The sequence below is a fragment of the Mus caroli genome, unplaced genomic scaffold, assembly GCF_978045245.1.
Source record: "Mus caroli unplaced genomic scaffold, Mus_caroli_1 scaffold_17, whole genome shotgun sequence".
NCBI lineage: Eukaryota > Metazoa > Chordata > Mammalia > Rodentia > Muridae > Mus > Mus caroli.
Window position 1 is genome coordinate 55675563 of NW_028227272.1, and position 18484 is coordinate 55694046.

The 18484-nt window shown below is 40.3% G+C and overlaps 1 protein-coding gene and 1 pseudogene across 1 annotated transcript; both read right to left on the reverse strand.

The window, feature by feature from the left end:
* Window positions 1-6659: 6659 nt before the first annotated feature.
* On the reverse strand, window positions 6660-7565 carry LOC110311326 (large ribosomal subunit protein uL10 pseudogene; annotated as a pseudogene).
* A 9684-nt stretch (window positions 7566-17249) lies between these two features.
* Gpr15 (G protein-coupled receptor 15) lies at window positions 17250-18484 on the reverse strand. Its single transcript, XM_021185527.2, has one exon. It carries the CDS (start codon window positions 18372-18374, stop codon window positions 17292-17294), a length of 1083 nt encoding a protein of 360 aa, XP_021041186.1. The 5' UTR covers window positions 18375-18484; the 3' UTR covers window positions 17250-17291.

Below are 18484 nucleotides of genomic sequence, written 5' to 3' on the forward strand. Positions count from 1 at the left end.
GAAAACATGCAATATATAATGTGACATGTGAGCCCCAAGCTGCTCTATGAGACTAAATGGGAGGGACATGGCAATGTATGTCCATCGGTTGTAACGGATTTACCTCAAACTGGCTGCTGGGAGGTTGATAACAGAGAGGTTATGAGTGAACCTCCCTGCAGGCTTTTGGGGAGCTAAACTTTCTGTATAAAATAAAGCCTTCATTAAAACCATACCAAAATACCACCTCCAATCCTTTGTTACTTGGAAGTGCAGATGGCCTATGAAAGAGTCAAGTGCTAAAGTCAAAAAAGACAAAAATCGTTGTAGGGAGAAGAAAGCCATAGGCTGCTGGGCTAAAGGCTCTGGCTCTGGATGGGTGTGAGAGCTGGTGTGATCTACAGTTTTCTCACAGATCGCCAGGAGGGGAGGGGGCAATCCCCAGAGTTAAGAGGAAACACCAATAGAAGGCATCGGCTCTGGGTCCTGGCCATGGCTGGATTACTTCCTGTGTGAGTGATTGTGAGAACTCCTTGAGACTTATTTTTCTTACCTGAGTGACAAGTATCTTCCCAGCACAGTGAAGGAGGCTCTGCCGAGACAGTACATCCTCTGCTCTTTGCTCTGAAGTGATGCCAAGATTTTTGTTATTACTCACAAAGAGAACGGTGCCCCTGAAGCATGCAAGCCACAGACATGCACTGAGGTCTGTCTGCCTGGATTCGGCCAATTAGTCTCTGCTTGTCCCTGAATGGGATGGGCTTACCTTCCTATCTATAAGACTGAAAAAAGAATCAGTTTATCTTATTGTTTTAAGGAGAACTTAGATACATTTGGAACATATTTAGTGAAGTACATTTATCCTTTTTACCCCAGTAAATGGCCCACAAAAGCTGTGCTCTTTCTTTTCCAAGTGTGGCACAACATCAGAAACCTGTCTCTGCCATTTATTTTAGCTCAGGCTAAATTAATGCCCGCATTGCTCCAGGAGAGAGGGAAGCTGACTTCTTCAGTGTTTCCTTGCTGTATGATCACTTCCTTCTTTTAGCTCATTGGTGTCTGATGATGATAGAAACCTCCTCCCACCCTCTTTGACGTTTTAATAAATAAATCTAAATAAACGGACCATAGACAGACTGACCTGAGAAAAACCATTTAAATTGCACGCATGCACAAACGTCCTGCAGACATGATAATGACGAACAGCTCACATTTGCAGGTAAGCACCCTGAGGATGAAGAGAGTAGGAGCTTGGAGCGTCTTCAAGAAGATTGAGATGGAGCCTGTGCTGAGCCAATGGAATGGAAACGAGGCCGATTTGCTACACAGACAAGTTGTGTCTGAGCATCTCTCAGAAGACCTGGTGACAGTCTGTGACAGAGCCTGCCTGTCACAGAAAATGGTGTATCTTCCATCTTTTCTGCAATGTAATTTGCCTTCTTCCACACGGAGGAAATTCCTTCAGAGGGGACTCAGGACAATGGCAGTGGCTTGTGCATCTTTTGGCATATGAAACACGTCAGAAAAAGCTTCTCGCCACACCTTGGGAGAATGGGGAGTTAGAGTGAGAGGGCAGAAGGTTACAGACCTTGGTTCCAAGGTCTTCCTATTCTGTTTAGCTCAAAGTTTTCAGCATGCTCAAGTGACATACTTGTGGTATCATTTCCCGAACCCCAGCAATCTCTAGGACAGACATGCGACATTTTTATCCTATTGCTCTATTAGAGTTATATCTATTTGAGATGAAGTAAGCCACAAGGGGATCTTTGGACAATTAAAAGCTGTGTGATACATTTAGAAAAGGAGAGAACTTTAAAAATACGAAGATAAATTCTGCAGTGAGGGGAGTGGTGGAAATCCCGATTGTTCATTACTAGGGTTACATTTTTATAAAAAGATGTTTATTCTTTTCTTCTTGACCATGTTTTCATTTGACACCTGTCTTCTTGGGTGGAAATAGCCTTTCTACGAAGCCACTGGGAGTAGAGGAGTGGGGAGTTTCTGTTCCTTGCGTGTGATTGCTTTCCTTTGTTAAGTAATGAGATCAGTCAGCATGTCACACTTTACTCTCCAGTGATGGCCACCACCTCTCGATTTCATGAGAAACGATAAAACAAATGAGTCACCCCAAGGGTGCTTCAAGAATGGCACGCTAGGCTCAGGCTGGCCCCACCTCCTCTGTAGCTGAAGAGGTTCCAGAAAAAGTCTTCTGAGATGCCCCTCCAGAAACAAAGGCGTTCTTCTGACTTCCCTCTCTTTCTCTCTTCTTGCCTCTCATTTGTCTTTCTGGATTCCACTGAACTGTTTTAAATGGCAAATATATTTGAAATATGAAAAGCAGTACTCTGTGACTTTTTGCCGTTTAAGGTACATTTCTGCACATACAGACAAGACATTTTGAAAAGAAGAGGGCAGAGGTGTTTACTCTTAATTAGCAGTCACCCCGGGTGACCTGGTCCAATTTTAGAAAACTCTGCTTAGCCTGCATTCTGTTTCCTCTTCCTTCTGAGATAAACTTGGCTTAGGTGAGTGTTTTCATAACCCTTGCCTTGTGTTTTAGCCACGGTTGCTTTCTTATCTTTTAAATTACAACCATTCTTTGTTTAAATGCTTGGAATGTTTTACAGTTAAACCACTCTCATAACTCATAGGAGAAACACAAAAATACAGTGTGGAGTAACTCCAAATGGGACTCAGCTTTAAACCACTTTATAAGATCAGATTTGTAAATAATCACCTGCTTATAAAGGAGATGGTTGGTCACATAAGAAGAGAGTAGGGAAGGATTTTTTCTTATTGCTCAGTTCATGTATCCTTTGGGAGGAAAGCAAACCAATAGTGCTTTGGATTCCCTTAGCCCTAAGTCCTATTTCAAAGTTTTTTTTTTTTTCTTCTTATCTCCTGATTTTATTGTATAAGCCTGGATAGAGTGAGTCTTTGAACACAGGAGATTTGGAAACTAGGATGGTGCTTGAGAGTGCTAGAAACTGGAGAAAATTCTATAGCCCAGTAGAGAAGGGTAGCAAAAACCAACACAATTTTGATCAAGGAAGCAGGTAACATCCTGGCTTAACTGCTTATTTTTTTCTTTTTATGAAAATTCCTTAAGATTACTTAGACCACAGTGTTTAGATAGGGTAGCATCTTGATGATACAGCTGAATAAATGAAGACACACAAGAAGGATGTTGCCAGATGGTTTAAGGTGGAGCACATTTATAGTCCATCTACTCTAATCTTACCAGTTTCAGACCTGGGGTTAATACCCATGGTGACCGCTGGTTTCCTTCTAAACAGGTTCTAACATTTAGGAACAACTTCCACAGAACACCTTTACATAGTGTCTTGTCAGTATTTGACTTAGTAATGATGCATATTTGTGAACAAAAAAATAAAGGACGAAGTTTTCTGTCATGTAACTGTCATTCTTCTCTCAACTAGTCCCCTGCTACACATTGTGTGCCACAAAGCTTTTATTTTAAATGTCTTAGACAGGCTTAAAACTTTCTTTCACTCAAGATGTGGTATATGATTAATATTAAAGCAATGGCACCCTCATATTTTATATACTTTCTACTCCAGTTGAACCCCAATCTCACTAGGAAGCTGAAAAACGCTGGCTTAGGTTATAAGCCCTAAGCCTGTAAGAAGACACCTTGCTTTGCAGAGTATTTATAGTAAGCACGATGACCTTCTTGAAGGATGGATGTTAATTAGTTATGACTACCTCTTAATTCAGGGGTGACACAGATGAGCAGGAACAGATAGCAAAGGCTGCTTTATTAGCAATGCTGAGAGAAGGCTAATTACTGGGCATATGTTATTACTCTGTGGAAATGATTTATTGCAAGGGGCCCTGCCAAAGCCTTTGTAGTCTGTACTACTGAGGGGTTTAAAGGCCCATGTTAAATGAGGAAGGAAGCAGAAGCCAATACCCTTTGGCCAATAGACACTGCTCACAGAGAAAAAGTCTACTGACTGTATTTTACCATTTGCAGAAACCAGTACAGTGAGTCACACCCATGGAGAATGGAAGCACTTTGCTGCATCATTTGCCAATCTGGCTTAGAACTTGGAGAAAGCTTAGCTTATTCTTTTGGGTAGAAAGGCAGTTAAAGAGATGAAGCCAACTGAGACAAAGGGAAAGACTGGCCGGAGGATGTGTGACATTAAGGGTTTCAGACTCAAATAGTTCTATGGCAAGGCCTTGTCAGGTTGACTACAGCAGCCTTCTGAACATAATGATGGGTATTTGAGGGAGGGCTTCAGGGCTGATGTCCTCCCTGTTTTAAATCCGGGCTTTTAGTCACAGTGTGTGTTAAGTATACATACACTGAGTGCATCCAAAGAAAAAACAGCCCCTTGTGCAATTTGTTACCAGAATGAGTAACAAACTGTATTCCCTAGTCCCTTAACCTGAGGAGGGGCAGAGTTAGGGAATCCTGTTAGGTTCGTGACGTGCACACACATTTCTCCCTCACCTCAGTCCTTAGGAGTGCAGATTTGCCAGAGAATTTTTTTTTAATTTCTCTACATTTTTATTTTATTATTTTTTTAAAATTTATTTATTTATTTATCATTTTCTTTATATACATTTCAAATGCTATCCTGAAAGTTCCCTATGCCCTTCCCCCGCCCTGCTCTTCTTCCCATCTCCTCCCACTTCTTGGTCCTGGTGTTCCCCTGTACTGGGGCATATAAAGTTTGCAAGACCAAGGGTCCTCTCTTCCCAATGATGGCCGACTAGGCCATCTTCTGCTACATATGCAGCTAGAGACACGAGCTCTGGGGGTACTGGTTAGTTCAAATTGTTCCACCTATAGGGTTGCAGATCCCTTTAGCTCCTTGGGTAATTTCTCTAGCTCCTCCATTGGGGCCCCTGTGTTCCATCCAATAGATGACTGTGAGCATCCACTTCTGTGTTTGCCAGGCACTGGCAAAGCCTCACACGATACAGCTATATCAGGGTCCTTTCAGCAAAATCTTGCTGGCGTAATTAGCCTCCAAACTCAGACACCATTACATATGCCAGAGAATATTTTACTTCTGATTTCTCCTCACTGTGGATTCACTTTCAACAGAGAGATGATGGTAGAGAACTGTTGCTTGAGATATTTTGGCGAGGGCTGAGGTACTTTTCCTCCTTGAGCAGACATCCAAGGCACTTACCCTCCTGAGGTACCCTATCAGGCTGCTTCCACAGCAGTTCTCTCTAAAAGGAGACTCCATCCTCCAATATCATGGAGTAAAGACTATCAAACATGGGCCAGCTGTATGAGAGCCACCAACTTCTCTATTTACCCAGGGAATCTACTCCCCGTGTTTGGCTTGGATTACAGCTGGAAGTCTTACTCTTTCATTCCCAAGTGTGATCATTTAATTTTATAATACTTTCCTCTTTAATCTACCATTCCTATCTCTTTATCTTCCCTCTGTCACTATAATCAAGAGTTCTTTTAATTCTTAAAAATAGCCTTTGCAGTGTCTATACATTCCTCCTTATTAATTGATCAGTTGTGTCCAATTTCTCCCTACTATACATAAAACATTAAAGTCTCATATGTGTTCTTCACCAAAACTCATAAGACAAGATAGCTGGAAGAATAGAATAAAACAAGCTCTTAGTTCATACAAGACTTTTAAAGGTTTTTTTGTTTATTGATTCTTGTTTTTTTTTTTTTTTTTTGAGAATTGTGGTTCATCAAGAATCCTCTAACAATTCAATGCCCCTAAAATTCCTTGCATTTTTAAATAGGGAAGATATTGTTAATAAATATCCCAGGGTTGATTGAGCCCATGCAGGAGACAGTCCTCCAAGGAATGTGGTTCCTCCTTCAGGTTTTACTTTAGTCGTGCTATATTAAAAGTTGTGAGAATTTTCCCAGAAAAGAAACCTATATAACAGAATGTGAAACTGAAATTTCAAGTAGGCATCCAGATAAAATAAATGCAAGATCCCCATGTGGGTTGAAAATAAAATCACAGTATGCAGATGAGTAAGTATATCTCCTGGGAACATATTCCATGATGCTTGGAGCCCTACAGAGAACACAGGATGGCTTGCCGAGAGTCCTAGGGGATGGGTGTGCCTTTGCTATGGCAGCCTAGTCTTTGCCACTGGAGAAAGGCACTGCTTTCTATGTGAAGCTCAGTAGGCAGGTGCTTCAGTGTGGTGACTTGGGGTGATCAGTGTGTTCCCTGTGGGCCGGGGATACTGGGCATAGGTGACTCAAATTTCACCTATCTCAAGCTATCTCACTTGCAAGCTATCTCACTTGCACTTTAGAGCAAGGCTGGACTTGGTAACTGAAGAGGGCCTGTTTCACTCCCAGGGGCAATGGGTGGGCTGTAGGGGGGAGGTGAGTGCGATAGAGCTTCTTGGATGGAAAGCCAGCAGCTGAAGAAGTGTGAACACCCTAGAAATGAGGAGCACCATTCAGGGCTTGCGAGCTGATGTGGAGAGGTCTGTTTGTTGCAGTGCTCAAAAGCCTGCAGTTGTCCCATGAGTCTACCTTTGCTCTTGACTATGTCCAACAAACATGAAGCCACTCAGCACAGTTAAGACAATGAACTAACTCCCTTCTCTTCCCTTCTTTTTTTTTTTTTTTTAAAGAGACGTAACCCTTTATTTTCACCTTTCTCAAACGAAGCTGGCTGAGTCGGTTGCTTAGGGGGGATTAGTCAAATTGACACATCCTCTTCTGATTCAGCAGACTCTTCCTTAGCTTCAGCCTTGGCTGGGTCTGCAGAGGCAGCAGGAGCAGTAGTGGTGGCCACAGTCGCAAACGCAGATGGATCAGCCAGGAAGGCCTTGACCTTTTCGGCAAGTGGGGATGTGTACTTAGTCTCTACAGACAAAGCCAGGACCTGCTTATATCCATCGATGATGGAGTGTAGCACTGGGGCAACAGTCAGGTACCCAATGTGCAGACAGATGCTGCATACATTGCACACACCCTAGGAAGCGAGAGTGCAGGGTCTGCTCTGTCATGTCCAGCACTTCCAGGTTATAAATGCTGCCATTGTCAAACACCTGCTGGATGATCAGCCCGAAGGAGAAGGGGGGATGTTCAGCGTGTTCAGCAGTGTGGCTTCACTGGCTCCCACCTTGTCTCTAGTGTTTAATCAGCTTCACATCACTCAGAATTCCAATGGTGCCTCTGGAGATTTTAGTGGTGGTGCCTAAAGCTTAGTACAAAGAGGACTTCTCAGGCCCCAGTCCAGTGTTCTGAGCTGGCACGGTGACCTCACATGGGGCAATGGCACCAGCTCAAGCAGCAGCTCACAACTTGTTGGCCAGCAGCATATCCCTAATCTCAGTGAGGTCCTCCTCGGTGAACACAATGCCCACGTTCCCCAGGATGTGATGCAGCAGTTTCTCCAGAGCCGAGTTGTTCTCCAGGTGGCCCCTGATGGCCTTGCTCATCATGGTGCTCTTGCCCATCGGAGGGACATGGGGATCTGCTGCATCTGCCTGGAGCCCACATTGTCCACTCCTACAATGAAGCATTTTGCATAAACATCCAAAAATTGAATGATCTTAAGGAAGTAGCTGGACTTCCAGGTTGTCCTGTCTTCCCTGGGCATCACGGCATTGCATCAGGGATTGCCACGCAGGGTTTAAAGATGATGTCACTCTGATAAGGACACCTGGCAAGAGAAGATTCTCTTCCCTTCTTATCCTCACACAGCATGGTCACATAAAACACAGCACTCAGCTAAATTTGAATGTCAGATGAATAATAAACTCACCTTGTCACTAAGAATCTCCCAAGCAACCCTTGGCATATACTTATACTGGAATGTTATTTGCTATTGATTTAAAATCCATAAATATGTATATATCCTCTATTTCAATTTACTAAACCTGCCAACTGGATCATAGTCTTCTTTTCCCTGAGCAGCTGATCAGTGAGGGGTGGGAAAGTGCATGAGTTGCTCTCTAACTTCTCAACAGACACCGTGTTTTCTGGTTCTAAGCACATTAACAAGCACAAGCCAATGGATCTGTATAGGAACAGTGCCCTACTAAATATGTCCTTAAAGGACATAATAGGAATGAATTTAAATTTAAAAAATGAGTACAACTCTGTTAAATAATCCCAATGTCCCCCATTTAACTTGGTTTACTAAATAGTTCTTTCCCAGAACCATGACTACTGCCTTTTCTTTGAATTTATGCCGTTAGGGACAAATATGGAAAACTTGTACTTTGTGGTACAACTAACTTATAGGCGGTGCTGTCAGACCTCCTGAGGAGCTGGTGTGAACTAGGTCCGGTGATTTCAAGTGAAAGAAAGTTAAAATAAATACGCTCCAGCAAGTGTTTTCAAGTCCAGTTACTTGGGAAGTATAGATACAGGAGGGACTTTGGAATGGATTTATCTGCAGGCTTAGCCATGCCAGCAAGGGCTCAGAGCTTCTAGTCTGAGTTGATTAGTATTTTTATCTTCTTCTTTACAGGGAACTGAGTACACTTTAAGATCAGTTCCTTTGTGGTCAGCAAGGGGGCTACATGTTTCAGTGTGGTGCAGTGGGAGGGAACAAGAGAAACTGGCCTCTCAAACAGCCTGATGGCCTTTAATTTGTCCTGTGGTGACTGTGGCTATGGTACAGGAGCATGGAGGACCAAAATTCTACCAATGTTTTACTGTGTGGGTGAGAGTTAAGTTTTACCGAAGCACACTAGCAACAATGGAAACTGCAGGCAGTTAATTGCCTGAGGGTGAGAGTCCCTCAAATTCTTAACCTATTGGCATAAAATAGAAAGTGTGAGAATGGGTGTTGGGGCCTCCCCAACAAAGATCTTTAGAGCTAGAGACTTGAACTTTCATTACCAATGGCAGCAGGGTTGATACCAGCAGACTACGAATTTCCATCCCTGTAGACAACACCCAGACACAAAGGACACGATTCTCAGTGCAGGAGCCTGGATCTCTAAGGTCTCTTTTACTTCAGGTGTTAACTCCCTAGCCACTTGATGTGGAGATATAGAAGAATGACTATCACAGGTGCAAGGTCATGGATGGGTGGGGCACACAGAACTCTAAGCTCTGTGGCTGTTACCAACCAGACTAACTAAAGGTCACCACTATAAACACCTTTGTTATCAATCATATCCACAGTTCTAGCTTTAAAAGAAACATGAAATTTGGATTTTTTAGTATATTCTTTATTTCTCTTAGTCTTCCTATTTGAAAAATGAGTGAGTTGAGTTAGTCGTAACTATTCCCCTGAGAAAAATGTTTGTGCTGTAATCTGTAACATTTTATATAAACGAGCTTTTGTTCTATCTATAATGCACATTTGGGATATGCCTATTCTAGAATCAATAGTCCTTATGCTACTTAAAATGCACAGAACCAAATTTCCACTTGAAATTTGGCACTTTAACTATAACTGAGTTTAGCTGGAGCTTGACACAGATTTTTAAACTGTTGTTCCTAAGCACACAGGCGGTTTCTGGTTTCTCATTTTCTTTGTTTTGCATATAGAATGGGGGAGAGAAAAATACTCATTTGACATCTCAAAAACCACTAATGTTTTGACCTCAAGAGAGAGAAGGTAAACACAAAATCTGAAATAGTTACAGAAAAATTAGGGTTAAACAAAGGGATTTCTTTGTCTGAAGATGTTCCAATGGGTGAATTGATTCATTAACATTGGCTGCGTTTGACAGGGTCATACAAAGTGAAGGGAGAGGGAAGGGGCTATAGACATTTTAACCCTCTCCTGCCAGGCCAAAGGTCCTCCATGGTACATGGATTTCCCCAGCCCCTAACTCCCAAGGATTTCTCTGGCTCATACTGACATTTATTAACACTTCTACACAGTCTTTTTAGGTTTTGCTTCACCAAACATCAATAAAAAACTTAAAATATGAACTTTTCACAGGTAACATTTACGGAAATTCTCTATTTTTAGTTCCTGATGTGTCTAGCATACAAAACACGTGGAACAGGGGTTAGAATTAAAAAAAATTAAAACAAACCTGCAACAGTGATGGAACTGATCCCACCTCCTAGATATTTCTTTGTTCTCTCTTTCCTACACAATGCAAATTAGAGTTTATTATTCCAGGGGACAGGTTGGTAGGCACCACAATTAAAGGCAGGAGAGAAGAAGATTGTTTCAATTTTTTATGTTTCGACATAAATGTTTGGAGTATTTACAATGTTTTTTTTTTATCTGTTTGATGGAACATTTAAACCATTTGAAGGTTTATGATTATAGATTATTTTGCACATTGTCATCAAAACCAAGAAAGTCTGTTGACCTTTGAAGAACGAATCTCTTGCTTGCTTCCACCTCATAGCTATGGCTCAGGAGATCCTTAGGCATTTCTTTTCATCTTTGTATATGATTATGACTTAACTATGAGTGTATATACATTTGTGCTAACCAACCAGATACAACCTTACCGGAACTTCTGAGGAAAATCATAGATTCACAGGTCTAAGGAGTTTTCAAATACGTGTTGGCCAGAGTCACTAGAGTTAAATGATAAATATATTCAGTAGAAATTTAAAAATATTATTTGTAGAATTTTCTCTGTCTTCTTAAAGGAATACTAAGCAAGTGATTATTTTCCAGTATAGTGTTTCTTAGAGCCTTTATGAAATTTGCCTTATTTATCTTTATAACATCCCACCCTCAAAAGTTCATAGTCAACTAAGTTGTGCAACATTAAATGTTGAATCTAGGCCTGGAGCTTGTGGAAAAATTTATAATACCCGTCATAGCTGGAAGCAGTACTCTATCACATGGTGACTGGGAATCACTATTTTTGCCTACAGTCATAGTGAACTTACATCTAGAAAAGTATTCCACTGAATAATAAATCTATAATATAGAGAAAGGTTTGAATGGGAATCAAGGGAAGTTTACAGAATCATCCATTTCTTTAAGCATATAATAGCTAGAATGGCCAAGAATCTTCAGATAATTTAAAATTTATGTATAATGAAGCATACACCTTACCTTTCATGAGCATAATTTGTCAGAAGCAAACAAAATCAATAAATAAACAAAAACATGAATTTTTAATATTTGAAATAGTTGTAAAAATTTCTTCATTTTAATTTTAGTAGATAATATTCTGATTTAGTTTTAGCTGAGTGCTTCATGTAGAACCAAGAAAGAAATGGGATTTTCTAATACTAGAACAGTTCTCCAGACCCCACTAATGATACAGGATTAGAGAGAACGCTCACTCCTTCTGGGAGATAGACATAAAAATTTAAGGTTTGATAATTAAGTGTACTAATGCAAAATGAAAGGATGCTTGAACTTCAGGTTAACAACCATCTTTAAAGATTTTAAATACATAACAGTTCTCAAATAGTTGCTTTTAAGAAATCAGGTATTGTTTGATATGATACCGGGCCCCTGAAATGACAAGGGTCTCAGAATAGTTTCTAATGACTGCATAGTATTTGATAGTGAAGGTGTACATGGACCTTGCTTGGTCAATCCTGGACATAAAAGTTTTATTTTCCTACTTCTGCAAGCAATGCTGAATAAAAACACAAGGAGAGACTTCCTTGTGCATGTCCATGCACTGCACTGCCCACATTTGTTCTCCAGGGTCAAATCCTAGAAGTGGAATTGCTCTTGATATATTTCTAAATTGCATTTAGAAAGCTTAATCAAGCAATGCATAGTAACCCTCCCTTGCATTGCACAGGTCTATTCCTGGCCAAACAGTATTTAATGTCTAAATAGTTGTCAGCTTTCCAAGATTTTACCTGTAAAACTGTGTATTGTCACGTTACTAAGGTCATCTTTAAATATTTATATGAATATTTTTCACAAGACTGTTACCAGTATGTTTTGTTTTGATCACAGGAATGAAATGGCTTTGACTTTAAATCCTTTGAGCCGCATACATTGGGCAGCTCTACACTGACTCTTTCAATTCTTGACTAATTTTTCTGATTTTAAACTAGTGTTACCAATGTCAGGTCTGCATCTCAAGAACATTTTCCACTACAAATGGAGTAGGCTTTTCCATCTGCCTGCAAGCCCTGTGAATTTGTATTTTTTTTGCTTCAAAAGTGAAACTGCAGGCGGAGTTCTGCTTCTCATTTACCACTTCTCTACCCGAGCTGTTAGTTTTGCTTTTGCTGGAGATTGAGGGCAAGCGAGAGGGCATCTCACCCCACCATAGAATCTGGAAAGTTCTTCAGACATGCCTGCTTTGCTTTGCGTGCTTGTTTTGTTTGTCCTTTCAAAGTAAATTGAAATTTAGTGTTGGTCAGGATTCTTCTTCGTGTGAACAATCTATTAAAATAATCTCTAGAGCCTAAAACAATTTTTGAGAACAGAGGTAGCACTTTTCCTGGAAATGCCACCATAAACATTTCCTTGAGGGATTGACCACAACTTAGGAGGTGACTATAGCTTTCTTAGTATCATTAGTAAGCAATGACTGCTATACAGAATAAGCAAATGTATGTTTTTCATCAGCATCAGAAAAGACCAAAGAAATGCATTTGACTTGTAGTCTTCTTAAATGTGAGGCACTTTTTGAGTGTTAGTTTTTTATTCTTTGACTATAAAAAAAAATCAACTTTGTGGTAAACTTCTTGAAGAAACAAGTTCTGCTTTGGCATCTTCACATGCTATAGTCTAATAAAGTCCTAGATAGATGGTGGGGGAGAATAGACATATGAATGATAGATAAAAATAGATTGAGGAGAACCTATTTACTTAAACTGTTACCAGGCACCTTAGTCCATTTGCATTTGTCGTGCAAGCGTTGGTGCATGTACACAAGTCACTTTGTATTTTGCATTTGCCGCGTTCTTTTCTTTGTTTTACAGCCCCACTGCCTTCCATATTTAAGCAAGGAAATAGAGAATGGTTGCATTCAGTTCAAGTAATTCATCTAGAATACTGGTAAAAGGTGAAAGATGTGTGTTCTTCGAAAACACAGTAAGATATCTAATCATAGTAACAAAATTTAATAGACGCTAATTGGCTACGATTGCCCTATAGAAGATGGCTTTGTCAGAGAGTGAGTACTTGCAGTTTGTTGGCCTACACACAGCAAGGAGATTCAACAACTGTGGCAATACACTGTGTATGGTTAACACTATGTGTTTACTGTGTATATTTGATTGTTTTCAAAGAACCCTACGGATCTAAAGCATAAAAATCATAAATTCAGACCACCCACTTATTCATCATAATGAGAAATGAGTCACTGAAGTAGAGTGAGACCATACACTGAGCACTAACACCTCATTTTCTATAATCCAAACATATTCTAAACCTTACATTTCATTAACTTTTTATGGAGTTGATTATGTTATTCTGGAATTGACACATTCAAGGACACGTAAAAATTTCAACATCTATAGTCATTAATTACAGATGATCTGAACTTTATAAGGGAGAGAGCAAAGGTGAGTTTGCAGAGCACTAACAGAGAGTTTCTTTTTGAAATAGTCTTTAGTGCTGTATCATTTTTTATACATAAAATTTTATTTGATATACAAATAGCTTATATCTTGTGCCTTATATATAATCAAGAGCAAATGAAAAAAAATGCTTTTAGGGAACATAGATTACAATATGCTCAGGAGACCATTTTACACTTTCCTTTGAATGAGTGTTGAGCTAAAAGTAACATTTTAAAAAAAGAATTGATAAACAATAACAAAAGTGTTATATTTCCTATCAGCGTTAAGAAGTATAAAGTATTATTGACGAAGAGTAATTACTAGAAGGGAGTGATAGGGGGTCAGCTAATTATTAAACCTTCTTAAGTAGAAAGGAGTGGAAATAATGAAGTACTGTTAGATTGTCAACATCAGACACTTAAGAAATCATAAGGGTAAGGCCAACATTGTACTGCATGTCTTCTGAATGAATTCGTGTCTAACTGGATGCATTTCAACTTACTCATGTGGAACCAACTTAAGAAAAAAATGTTCCATGACCGGGCCGTGGTGGCACAGGCCTTGAATCCCAGCACTCAGGCTACAACAGCTATAGTTCCTGGACAGCCAGAGAAACCCGGTGGTCTTGGAAAACCACAAATAAACAAATAACAACAAGAACAACAAAATCCCACGATAATCTTAAAGTATGTTTAAGACTTAGAAACTTTGTGCATGCTTACTTTATATATAGCAAATAGACTCCGTTTGTTTGTTGGTTTGTTTTTGTTTGGTTTTTCGAGACAGGGTTTCTCTGTGTAGCCCTGGCTGTCCTGGAACTCACTCTGTAGACCAGGCTGGCCTCAAACTCAGAAATCCACCTTTCTCTGCCTCCCAAGTGCTGGGATTAAAGGCGTGCGCCACCACGCCCCGCACAAATAGACTCTTTATCAGTACTTGTAGTTCACTTTGTCCCAAGAACTCATACATTAATTGTTTAGCGTACTAGACATTTAAAGTAGGTGTTTGGGGGTGGGTGGGTGGGTTGCTGTACCTGACATGATTTTCATTTACCAATTTGGCTATGAAATACAGCTCTGTTATGGAAATGACCAAAATAACCAGAAACAATGTAGGCAACTCATTCTAATGTAAGTAGAATGTTTCTTTTTACATCTGTAAAATAGAATCATAATATCGGTAGACTTTTTTTTTTCCTGGACAAGTCTATGTAAATTCTAGCCATAATTACTTTCTCTCCAATAAAGAAAAAAAATGTTGACTTAAAGCAAGTAAGTTCATAATGCAAATAGTTTAGTGGTTTCAATGTGATGCTCTGGGTCTCTCTGACAAGGCTTCAGCCATCATCCTGTTAGCAGGCTACACCAATGACATGGCTTTTTAAAATAAACTTACAGTTATTTTAGTATTGCTTGGCTTTTGTGAATGAGCTCTGTAGAAAAACCGAGGCTTACTCTTTTATGAGGCCAGACAAAGCAGGCGAGTCATTTCTCACTTCTGAGATTGCCAGCGTGAAAGGAGAGTGATTTGAGGGCTTGAGATGAATCACAGGACAGGATTTCTTCTGCCCATCACCACATATTGTGCTATCTGCAGTTTTAAAAAAGAAATTAACTTGTGACCCTAGTGATAGCTCGCTCTCAGTCATGCACAGGGTCTTCTCTCATGGCCCTTACTATTACGGTCAGCACAGAGGTGATTGGGCTTGGCAGAATTGACACAAATATACTAATCTCAACAAGCATCAGGTATCAGGTTAGTATGAATCTTTAGATGTATTCCTGAGAGTCTTCATTATATTTATTTGAAAACTAACCATTGATTATAAGGCAACACTTTACCAAGGTTTTATGGAGGGCTTCTTTGGGGATAAAATCAAGAAAACTACTGTAGAAATGCTTTGGACACTGGTGTACTGTTGGCTTTGCTGTTAAAGACAGAATAGCTTAACGTAAATGAAAACAAGCAGCCTTACTATAGATTTTCCTTGAGATTATTACTTTTATCTCATTTTATTAACTTTGGGTGTAACCTGAAAGATATAATGTGTTAGGGCGTCAGGTTTATTTTCTGAAGATTCTTGGCAATGTCTGTTGTTTGACTGGACTGGTCTTAAGAATAGTTAAGACCTGATATTATCATGGCAATGCTTAAAGCAATGTCCCAGCCTTTCTCATTTTGAATGACTATCTCTGCTTCGTTTTTAGAAGCATTTCTCAAGAGCAGTAACTTCCATGGTTAGTAAGGTGTTTCACTGTTCTGTGCTATAAAAGTGCGTCTTCGATGTTCTGTATTCTGCCTTTACTTAAGCTTTGAAGAACTGTTTTAACTATTTTGTATTCAACTTTGAAGTTTTCAGAAAACCTTTTTAGCTACAGTTTACACAGTCTTCTTTCTATAAACACAACAATCAATTAAGTAGCTGCTATTATATTTGGTACTGGTACTAATGTTATTAAAATTAATATTTTAATATGAAGAATACTTATACAATGTAATATTTTATTTAGTAACAGTGTAGAGAAATAAATCAAATAATTTGTCAAACCAAAACTTGTACTTTCAGCTTCAAAAATAGGTTCAATATAGGAAAAACCCAGGATTTGAAGTTTTTTTTTTTTTTTTTTTTTACTGTGAAAGGTACTTGGGAGAAAATTAAGTAAGCTAGTCTCTGAAAATAATCTGTATTTTCTTAGTTCTAAGCCCATCAATAAATAGGTACTTTGTTTGGGTCAACAATGGAAATAAAACCTCACTTTTTCTTAACTCAAAGCCCAAGCTTAGAATAACCCACTGGACTGTTGTGCTGTTCTGCTTTAAATATACAAGCTGATTCAGTGAGGGTTGCACTAGGTGAGGAGACTCAGCAAGGTCCTGGAGACTAAAATCATATGGAATGCACTAGCAGCACTTCTCTGATAGGTCTTTTATTTCAGCTGGATACAGAGCATCCCACATCATCTTGAAATTATATACACCAAGCAAAGGAATTGTTCAAAGAATGTGCACAGTAACATTTTAATTAGAACCTTAAGTGATAATCTGCATGGGGGTTGGCCCAAGCCTCCCGGCTCCAATTACATTAGTAGTAACATTTTCATTTGATAACTAGATGATAGGTAATTCAAAACATGTAATTACAACAAAGTCAAATTCCAATTTATAAGGGCAATGAAAACAAACAGCATATTAAAAATCTTTTAAAAAAGCAGTTACCATAGCATATGATAAGCTCAATTGTTGTTACCAGTGTTTCTTACAAGGCAAAGATCAAACCTTATGCAATGAATACCTGCTAGCACATTTCAGATCAGGTGATGAGGTGACTCTCGATTGATAAACACAATGCACAGTGTCTTTTTCCTCATATGGATTTTCTTTCTTTTGTTTTTCCCAGTCCAAAGCTATGGTCTGAAAGCCAAGAGAGGAAGACTAACCAGACAGATTGTTAATTGGGACCAGAGTCAATCTCAGTAACTCAGGGACAGTGAGTTACAGAGTACAAGTATTTTTGCTTTTGTTATCCAGCATCCCACTACACTTCTTACCAGATCAAAAATGTCTCTTCCAAACACAGTCCAGTACAAACAGTGGATGGTTCTGAAAGGTCCAAAATGCATGCATGAAGAAAACAGCCTTTGAGTTCAAGGACAGTGGAGTTTGTATGTTGTCTGGTTGGCTGGATTACCACGTAAGAAGACCTTTAAGGTGAACACACTGCATATGGCCTGATTAGACCCACAGCACAAGAGCTCTTCAGGGAGGCTTTTTTTTTTTTTAAAGCCAACACTTCCTTGGATTTATGAATCAATATGAATTTCATCTTTAATGCTCTTCTCTTTCTCTGCTGCTGACAAACCCCAGCTTCCTAAGAGTGCCAACAGAGCTTGACATGTCACAGCTCGTTTTAGAGTGACACAGACCTCTTCCTCCGCCGGATGAAATCCTCTGCATGAATGAAGTTGGAAAGAGCCTTAGTGAGGTGACTGTCCGATGTCTCAGTGCTGCTCCCAAAGTCGTGGGTCTTCAGACAAGGGCACAGACAACGTACAATGGCCCGGCGGATATAGCTGTCAAAGACATAGTAAATGAGAGGGTTGACACAGCTGCTGGCAAAGGCCAAGGGCCCAGTCACATTCATGGCCAGCTGCAAAGCCTCGGAGTGAAAAAGGCCTTCTGGCTGGAACCCTGAAACAATGGCTAGGAGCTTGAAAGTGTTAAAGGGTACCCAGGAGACGGTGAAGGCCGCCACCGCAATAATGACGATCTTTATGGACTTCTTTAGTTTCTTGTTATGCTTTCCCGACTGCTGGTAATGAGCACACAGCCTCCTTGTGATGCAACAGTAGCAGGTCACAATGCTCAGGAGGGGGACGAAAAAGGTGGTAATCAAGGCTACCAGGCCCCACATCAGTTTTAAGGACGTGGGTTTCTTCTCTGCACAGTATGGTTTGCCTGCAATGTGAGTGAGCTCCCTGGACAGAAGAGTGGGCAACCCCAGGACGCATGAGATGATCCAGACGACGGCACACACTGCATATGCAGAGCTTCTCCTTCGCAATCTCTTGGCTAAGGCTGGGTGCATGATAGCCAGGTAACGGTCCATGCTCATGCATGTGAGCAAGAAGACACTACAGTGCATGTTCACGGAGATCACATAGGAGCTGCCTTTGCACAGGAAAGAGCCAGTCCTCCATAGTCCTAGAGAGGCTTCCTTATCCATCCAAAGAGGCACTGTGACAAGGAAAATGAAGTCAGAGGCAGCCAGGTTGATGATAAAGATGTCGATCAATCTTCGGTTGCCGCGTTTGAAATGCAGAGCTACCATGAGGATGAAATTCCCCAACACTCCAGTCAGGAATACAACTGTGTAAAAGATAGGGAGGAAGACAGATGTGTAGGACAGGTGGGAGGGAGTCTCCAGGATAGGAGGATCTGGGCTTGTGTAGTCATAGTAATCCACAATCAGCAGGGCTGTTGCTGGTTCCATCACTGGAGGCTCGACGCTGAATCTGGTAAGTGCCTTACCCTGCGTCTTACGAACTTGAGAAACCAAGGGAGCGTCTTGATGTACACCCTTTCTTGCTGTTCACTGTTCTT